Below are 9278 nucleotides of genomic sequence, written 5' to 3' on the forward strand. Positions count from 1 at the left end.
GACTCTAACACCAAAAGGTTTTCATTAATAGAGAGGAATATTCATGGTGCCTTATCTGCGTACAAGCAAACGTACAATGAAAATAGAAACAAATCAAGCGGACCACCATAGAAATATTTCTGAAAAAAAAGTGACACTTCCTCAAGAAGAGCTTCAGGCAGGTCCTTCAGGAGGTATTCCAGAAAAAGGCATTGTTACCATAGGAGAGGACAGCTCCATGGGTGTTAGTATCTCTGAAGACCCTCCAGTGGGACAGGATGTGGAGGTGGAAGACAGGGATATTGATTATCCTGACCCTGTGTAGGCTTAGGCTAATGTTCATGAAAAGCCCTTTGTTTTTAACAAAAACATTTAAAAGGTTAAAAAAAATTTTTCAGTAGAAAAAAGCTTATGGAATAAGGCTATAAAAAAAGAAAATATTTTTGTATAGGTGTATAATGTGTTCATGTTTTAAGCTATGTGTTAGTATAAAACAACCAGGACAGCCTGTTGTGGCTCAGGGGGTGAGCATCAACCCAGGAACCAAGAGGTCACCAGTTTGATTCCCAGTCAGGGCATATGCATGGGTTGTGGGCTCAATCCCCAGTAGAGAGCTTGCTGGAGGCAGTCGATCGATGATTCGCTCTCATCATGGATGTTTCTCTCTCTCTCTCTCTCTCCCTCTCCCTTTCTCTCTGAAATCTATAAAAAATATATTTAAAAAATAAAAATAAAAGAATCAGAAAGTCTAAAAAGTTTTTAAAGTAAAAAAGCTACAGTAAGCTAAGCTAAAGTTAACTTATTATTGAAGAACTAGAGGCCCGATGCACGAAATTCATGCAAGAGCAGGCCTTCCTTCCCCCTGGCTGCCAGCAGTGGCTTCCCTCTGACACCCAGGACCCGGGCTTCCCTAGCAGCCCCGGCTTCATCCAGAAGGATGTCTGATCTAATTAGCAGATTATGCTTTTATTATTATAGACTAGAGTCCCAGTGCACAAAAGTTTGTGCACTGGGGTGGGGGGTCCCTCAGCCCAGCCTGCACCCTCTCGCAGTCCAAGAGTCTTCAGGGGATATCCTACTGATGGCTTAGGCCCACTCCCTGAGGGGAGTGGGACTAAGCTGCAGTCTGGCCTCCCTCTGCGGGAGGCGACCAGGCAGGCTGATCACGAGACAGCAGTGCCCCCTCCATTGCTGTTCTCTCCTTCTGCCCACTGGCAAGTGCCTTGGCTGGCCTGGTGCCATCTGCTCGCCATCCTCGCCCCCTGCCGATTGGTCATTCTGCCATTTGGTTGATTTGCATATTACACTTTTATAGGATGTTAAACATGTTTTTAGTGTCATTAGACTTCTAATAATTTTACTAAGGGCTTCCATGAACATAAGAGGTATAAGCTACACTCTGGAGCAGATGTTACAGCTACACCCAAGTCTGAAGGCAGCGGAGCACAGAGACAAAGGACATAGACTGTGAATTCAGCCTTGGTCCAAATCACTGCTACTTTGGCAAGTGTTTTAACAAATGTAAACCTCAGGTTCCCCAACCATAAAATGGAGATAACAGTAGAGAATTATGAGATTAAACAAGAAAATACATATAAAGCACATTTAATAACATCTAAATACACAATAACTCAATATATGTTAGCTATCATTAATCAGTAGATTGACTACTGAATATGTCTTTGATGTTTACCATTAGTGACTAATTTAAATTAAAAAAAAACTAACGCAGCACCAGTTTGACTTAATATGTTCTGGTTATTATATTCAAAGTGGAAATGACTTGTTTTTTCTGATTTCAAAAATACACCCACTGACATTTAAATCATAAAGAAAATTATAAAGAAAAAATCACTCAAATTTATATATGCAATGATATATATTGTTATTGCTTTAATAATAATACTTCTTTTGAAAAGCAGGCTCAATCTACCATCTGTTTATTTCTGTTTTTGAAATAGTTTAATTTTAGAGCTCTTGTTTATCTCTATTCTATAAACTAGCCATAACAGGGACAAGGCAGTTCTCTGTTCTGGAGTAACAGAAAGAGTAGAGGTGAAGCCTCTGGCATCATCCTGTCTGGGTTCAAATCCTAGCCTTACCACTCACTAGACATATCATCAGCTTCCATATGTGTGACAAAAGAATTAAAGGAGTCTATATATAAAAGCCTAAGTGACCGTTCGACCCGTCAACCAGTTGCTATGATGCGCACTGACCTCATTTGCTATGCAAGTGCACATCAAAGCAACACTGACCACCAGGGGGCAGATGCTCAATACACAGGATCGGGCTCCCTCCTGTCTGGATTGGGCCTGCAAGGATTGGGCCAAAACCAGCTCTCTGATGTCCCCTAAGGTGTCCCAGATTGTGAGAGGTTACAGGCCAGGCCAAAGGACCCCAATGGTGCACAAATCCATGCACCGGGCCTCTAGTCACTATATAAAATACTTAAATAGTGCCTAGTATGCAGTAAGTAGTGTGTAAGAGTTTATTATACACTAGAGGCCCGGTGCATGAATTCATGCATGAATGGGGTCTGACTAGCCTGCCCCAATTGGTGCCAATCGGGGGCAGGGCCAGTCAGGAGGAGAGGCCTTAAGCAGCTGGCTGGCTGGCCCCACCACCTGATCAAACTCCTGGTCAAAGGGACAATTTGCATATTAGCCTTTTATTTTATAGGATGGACACATAAAGGTACCTATGATATGCTGTTATATCAAGAAAAAACAGCTCGTAGAACCAGTTATGTATAATATTATCCCATTTGTATAAAAAGAAGAAAGTATATAATGACATATCTTTTTACATATAAGCATAAAATATTAAAAAGGCTATACATAAAAATGTTAATGTGATTATCACAGGGAGGCATTTTTACTGGCTCTATAATGTTTCAGTTTTTTACAACCTTCATGTATTTTATTATAAAATCAATTAAAATAGTTCAACTTAGGGAGAAACTAAGATGGTAGCATAGGTAAACACAGGGAAATTGCTGCCTCCCACAACAACTTCAAAAATACAACGAAAAGACAAAACGGACACCATCCAGAACTACAGGAAGGCTGGCTGAGTGGAAATTCTACAACTAGAAGGAAAGAAAAGCACACTGAGAGCCAGAGGAGCTGCGGAAGTAAAGTGCAGAGGTACGGAGGCTCGCGCGCACGGAAAGGAGCTGGTACCTGAGGACACGCCTGACTTTTTGAATCAGGAGGGAGTCACAAGCTCCAGACTGCTCTGAACTCTGGTTCCGGGAAGTCTCTGGGGACCCAGGACTCGTATGAGGAGAAACTGGACTGTCTGGCAGCAGGCAGAACTCTGAACTTGAGGGTGGCTTTCCCTCAGAGGTGCTTCCAGCAATTATCAGGACACTGAGATGCGCGGCCCCTTAGGGAAGTGCTGAGGATCAGCCATAGCTGCTTGTTCCGCCCTTTGATTCCCTGAGACCCCACCCCACCCAAGCTGCAGCAGAGGCTTTTGCATATGAATGCCCCGGCCCTTTGCAACCTGAAAATTACCTAACAAACTGCAGCTGGGCCAGACAGACCCAGAACTTCCAAGAGAAGGCCCAAGGCCCCATAGCAGCTTGCATTGCTTCACAGCTGGGCCTCATCAGGGCACCTCCAAACTCCAAAAAAGGAAGGGGAATCTGCAGTTCTCTTCATAGATCCTGCTGGGTAACCTCAGGCAGAGGCTAAATTAGCACCTCCTTAGATCCAAGAGCCAGTGTACCCAGTGGTCAGAGGGGGACCATCCAGATTACAACTCCTCAGATACATAAGGGACACACTCAGGGCGCAGACTGAGTGAGCACCAAAGCCCCACTGAAGCCAGTCTTGCCTCAGAAGGGTGTCTTCAGCACAGAAGTTCTCCCATTGCAGACACAGCTGATTCTCACTGCCAATTGGCCTGGAGGTCAATTCCTCCCAGTGATCCTACAACAATCAAGGCATAACTACAACAAGACTGTGCACAAAGCCCACAAGGGGGTGCACCAAGAGTGTCCACCTCAGGTAACTGGGGAGGATGAGCCACTGGGCCCTACAGGACACCTAGCACACAAAACCACTCTACCAACACAGAAGCATAAAAAATGCAGAGACAAACAAACAGGTCACAAATGACAGAAATGGAGGAAAGCAAACGACTGGATATAGAGTTCAAAACCACGTTTATAAGGTTGTTCAAGAATTTTATGGAAACTGCCAATAAATTTAGTGAGACCCTGGAGGATATAAAAAAAGACCAACTAGAAATTAAGCATACACTGACTGAAATAAAGAATAATATACAGAGATCCAACAGCAGACAAGAGGATCCCAAGAATCAAGTCAAAGATTTGAAATACGAAGAAACAAAAAATACCCAACCGAAAAAGAAAAAAGAAAAAAGATTCCAAAAATATGAAGATAGTGTAAGGAGCCTCTGGGACAACTTCAAGCGTACCAACATCAGAATTATAGGGGTACCAGAAGAAGAGAGAGGGCAAGATATTGAAAACCATTTGAAGAAATAATGACAGAAAACTTCCCCTACCTGGTCAAAGAAATAGACTTCCAAGTCCAGGAAGCGCAGAGAACCCCAAACAAAAGGAACCCAAAAAGGACCACACCAAGACACATCATAATTAAAATGCCAAGAGCAAAAGACAAAGAGAGAATCTTAAAAGCAGCAAGAGAAAGACAGTCAGTTACCTACAAGGGAGTACCCATACGACTGTCAGCTGATTTCTCAACAGAAACCATGCAGGCCAGAAGAGAGTGGCAAGAAATATTCAAAGTGATGAATAGCAAGAACCTATAACCAAGATGACTTTATCCAGCAAAGCTATCATTCAGAATAGAAGGTCAGAGAAAGAGCTTCACAGATAAGAAAAAGCTAAAGGATTTCATCACCACCAAACCAGGATTATATGAAATGCTGAAAGGTAGTCTTTAAGAAGAGGAAGAAGAAAAAGGAACTCTTACCATTTGCCACAGCATGGATGGAATTGGAGAGCGGATAAATACCACATGATCTCACTCATTTCTGGTATATAATGAACAACATAAACTGATGAACAAGGACTGATCCAGAGATGGAGAGGCATTGATTGGACTGTCGGGCCTTGGAGGGAAGGTAGGGGAGGGTGGGGGTAAGGGGTAAAGATCAACCAAAGGACTTATATGCAAGCATATAGGCTTAACCAATGGACACGGACAACAGGGGGCGGGGGGGAGTGAGGGCATGAGCAGGGGCTGGGGGGGTGGTGGTGGTGGTAGGGGGTAACGTGGGGATAAGGACACATATGTAATATCTTAATCAATAAAAAATATATTTAAAAAAATAAAAATAAAATGTGCATATAAATTAAAAAATAAATAAAATAGTTCAACTTAAAAATATATTTTTGAGCCAAAACCGGTTTGGCTCAGTGGATAGAGCGTCGGCCTGCGGACTGAAAGGTCCCAGGTTCGATTCCAGTCAAGGGCATGTACCTGGGTTGCGGTCACATCCCCAGTGGGAGATGTGCAGGAGGCAGCTGATAGATGTTTCTCTCTCATCGATGTTTCTAACTCCCTATCTCACTCCCTTCCTCTCTGTAAAAAATCAATAAAATATATTTTAAATATATTTTAAATATATATATATATTTGAGGTGAAGAAAATAAAAAGAGAAAGTATAGGAAAACAAAACTAGGTTTTAAGAAAGATGGCTATAGTTATTTTCCTTTGCTATGCAAGAAAAAGAGAACTTAGAGTATATAGAATTACTAGTAAATGTAGTATTAGTGGAAGTATATTATAGTAAACCCAAAGTTATAACTTCCTTTTCTTATATAGACATCATTTATGTGATTTAAAGAAAAATATGCGAAAGGAAAAGACAACATTTCAGTACCTTTAAAATTGCTCATAAATACACCTGAGGTGTTAAATTTAACAGAAAGGTAGGCTGAAGCATAAACTACTAAGTAAAGATAAAACTATAACGTATTTCCACTTTATTTTACTGGGGCAAGGATACCATATAAAGCTTGAAGTACCTTTAATGCCCAAATGATATATATTCTAATTTTATAAAAATTACTCTATAAATTTTAAATTCTGATTGAGCTGGGGGGGGGGGGGGGGGAGGGGGGAGGAACATGGCGCAAGCTCTGTCCAAGGAGGAGTTTCAACGGATGCAGGCTCAGCTTCTGGAACTCCGAACAAACAACTACCAGCGTTCAGATGAACTACGCAAGAATGGTGTTGAACTCACCAGTCTTCGACAGAAGGTCGCCTACCTGGATAAGGAGTTCAACAAAGCTCAGAAGGCACTGAGTAAGAGCAAGAAAGCTCAGGAAGTGGAGGGGCTGCTAAGTGAAAATGAAATGCTGCAAGCAAAGCTGCACAGCCAAGAGCAGGACTTCCGCTTGCAGAACAGCACACTTATGGCCGAGTTCAGCAAGCTCTGCAGCCAGATGGAACATCTGGAGCTGGAGAACCAGCAATTGAAGGATGAGGCTTCCAAGGCAGGGGCTGCCCAGGCTGGGAGCGTTGTGGATGGGGAGCTGCTGAAACTGCAGGCGGAAAATACAGCCTTGCAGAATGTGGCAGCTCTGCAGGAGTGCTATGAGAAAGAGGCTGGGAAGTTCACAGCTGCCATTGAAGGCCAAGGGGACCAGCCAGAGAACCAAACCCCCACCGTCTTGTCCCCCATGCCACTGGCAGAGGTGGAGCTGAAGTGGGAAATGGAGAAGGAGGAGAAGAAATTGCTCTGGGAGCAACTACAAGGCTTGGAGAGTTCAAAGCAAGCCGAAACATCCAGGCTACAGGAAGAACTTGCTAAGCTCTCAGAGAAACTGAAAAAGAAGCAAGAAAGTTTTTGCCGTCTTGCAGACAGAGAAGGAGACACTATTCGATGATAGCCGGAACAAGATTGAGGAATTACAACAGCAGAAGGAAGCTGACCTCAAAGCTCAGTTGGCTAGAAATCAGAAGCTGCAGCAGGAGCTCGATGCTGCCAATCAGAGCCTGGCAGAGCTAAGAGATCAGCGACAGGGGGAACCGCTGCAACATGCGGCAGCTCTGCGAGCCCTACAAGATCAGATCCAAACAGCAAAGACCCAAGAGCTGAATATGCTCCGGGAACAGACTGCTCAGCTGACATCTGAGTTGCAGCTGCGGCAGACTGAGTATGAGCACCTCATGGGACAGAAAGATGACCTCAACTCCCAGCTTCAGGAGTCATTACGGGCCAATAATCGGCTGCTGGAACAACTTCAAGAAATCAGTCAGGAGAAGGAACAATTGACCCAGGAACTACAGGATGCTCGGAAGAGTGCTGAGAAGCGGAAGGCCATGCTGGATGAGCTAGCAATGGAGACGCTGCAGGAGAAGTCCCAGCACAAGGAAGAGCTAGGAGCTGTCCGACTTCGGCATGAGAAGGAGGTGCTGGGGGTGCGTGCCCGTTATGAGCGCGAGCTCCGTGAGCTGCATGAGGACAAGAAACGGCAGGAGGAGGAGCTCCGTGCCCAGATCCGAGAGGAGAAGGCCCGCACTCGGGAACTGGAGAGTCTCCAGCAGACAGTGAAAGAGCTTCAAGCTCAGGTACACTCTATGGATGGAGCCACGGGCTGGTTTGAACGGCGCCTGGTGGAGGCTGAGGAATCCCTGCAGCAGCAGCAGCAGGAACAAGAGGACGCCCTGAAGCAGTGTCAGGAGCAGCACGCCAAGGAGCTGAAGAACAAGGAAGAGAAACTACAGGGTGTTCTGGATCAGCTCCAGCAGGCCCAGGAGGAGCGTGACTCCCACCTGAAGACCATCAGCAACCTGAAGCAGGAGGTGAAGGACACCGTGGATGGACAGCGCATCCTGGAGAAGAAGGGCAGTGCTGCGCTCAAGGACCTCAAGCGGCAGCTGCACCTGGAGAGGAAACGGGCGGATAAGCTGCAGGAGCGGCTGCAGGACATTCTCACCAACAGCAAGAACCGTTTCGGCCTCGAGGAGCTGGTTCTCTCAGAAATGAACTCACCAAGCCGGACCCAGACTGGGGACAGCAGTAGCGTCTCCTCCTTCAGTTACCGAGAGATCTTGCGTGAGGAGGAGAGCTCGACCTTTCCAGCCCGGTCCTTATCCAGCAGCCCTCAGGCCCAGCCCCCGAGACCAGCAGAACTGTCAGATGAGGAAGTGGCTGAGCTCTTTCAGCGCCTGGCAGAAACACAGCAGGAGAAATGGATGCTAGAGGAGAAGGTGAAGCACCTGGAGGTGAGCAGCGCCGCTATGGCAGAGGCCCTCTGCAGGAAGAGCGCCATCATTGAGACCTACGTCATGGACAGCCGGATCGATGTGTCCGTGGCAGCAGGCCACACAGACCGCAGCGGGCTGGGCAGTGTCCTGAGAGACCTAGTGAAGCCAGGTGACGAGAACCTTCGGGAGATGAACAAGAAGCTACAGAACATGTTGGAGGAGCAGCTCACCAAGAATATGCATCTGCATAAGGACATGGAAGTCCTATCCCAGGAAATTGTGCGGCTCAGCAAGGAGTGCGTGAGGTCTCCTGAGCCAGACCTACAACCAGGAGAATCCAGCTAAAGACCTGCAGGCTGCCTCCACTCCCACCCCTCCTCTCCCCTCCCCCTGAACACTATTCATTTGGGCTAAAGTGGGGAAATGGGGGCTGGCTCCAAAATCAAATAGGTTGGGACACTGGACATTAAAGGGGCCGGAGGCCTGATGGCTGGTTGTTAGTGACCCTGTCTTAGGACAGTGGTCCCTGGGGAGTGAGGACCCTGAGGGGAGTGGCAGGGGTTCCCAGGGGCATTTGCCTTCATCTCTGCATGAGTTCTCCCTCCCAGAGACCAACTGTTTTTTATTTTATTTTTAATTTATGTCAAAAAAAATTTTAAATTCTAAAATTAAATTTTAAATTTTGCTTCATACTATATGATCTCTTTTCTGTTTGAGAATTAATATAATGCCTATTGGCAGATTACTTTACCTATATAAGCCTCAGTTTCTTCAACTATAAAATAGGGGAAATATTCTATGAGTAGTGAGTGAGAACAGGCAGTATGCATGCAGAACATGAAAACAATAGACTTGGCCATTCTCACTCTATCATCTCTTTGTTGACATGATAACCTAAAACCATGGTTGGCCACATGCGGCTCTTTGGCCCCTTGAGTGTGGCTCTTCCTAAGCCTTAGGAGTACCCTAATTAAGTTAATAACAATGTACCTTCCTATACAGTTTAAGTTTAAAAAATTGGCTCTCAAAAGAAATTTCAATCGTTGTACTGTTGATATTTGGCTCCGTTGACTAATGAGTTT

At 45.2% G+C, this 9278-nt stretch overlaps 1 protein-coding gene across 1 annotated transcript; it reads left to right on the top strand.

The window, feature by feature from the left end:
* Positions 1-6095: 6095 nt before the first annotated feature.
* On the top strand, positions 6096-8665 carry LOC308517242 (GRIP1-associated protein 1-like). Its single transcript, XM_081088356.1, is given in 2 exon segments — positions 6096-6839; positions 6841-8665. Coding segments are annotated over 2 exon segments (2430 nt in total). The 5' UTR covers positions 6096-6110; the 3' UTR covers positions 8542-8665.
* Positions 8666-9278: the final 613 nt, after the last annotated feature.

This window comes from Myotis nattereri, assembly GCF_964212035.1.
Source record: "Myotis nattereri genome assembly, chromosome: 3".
Lineage (NCBI taxonomy): Eukaryota > Metazoa > Chordata > Mammalia > Chiroptera > Vespertilionidae > Myotis > Myotis nattereri.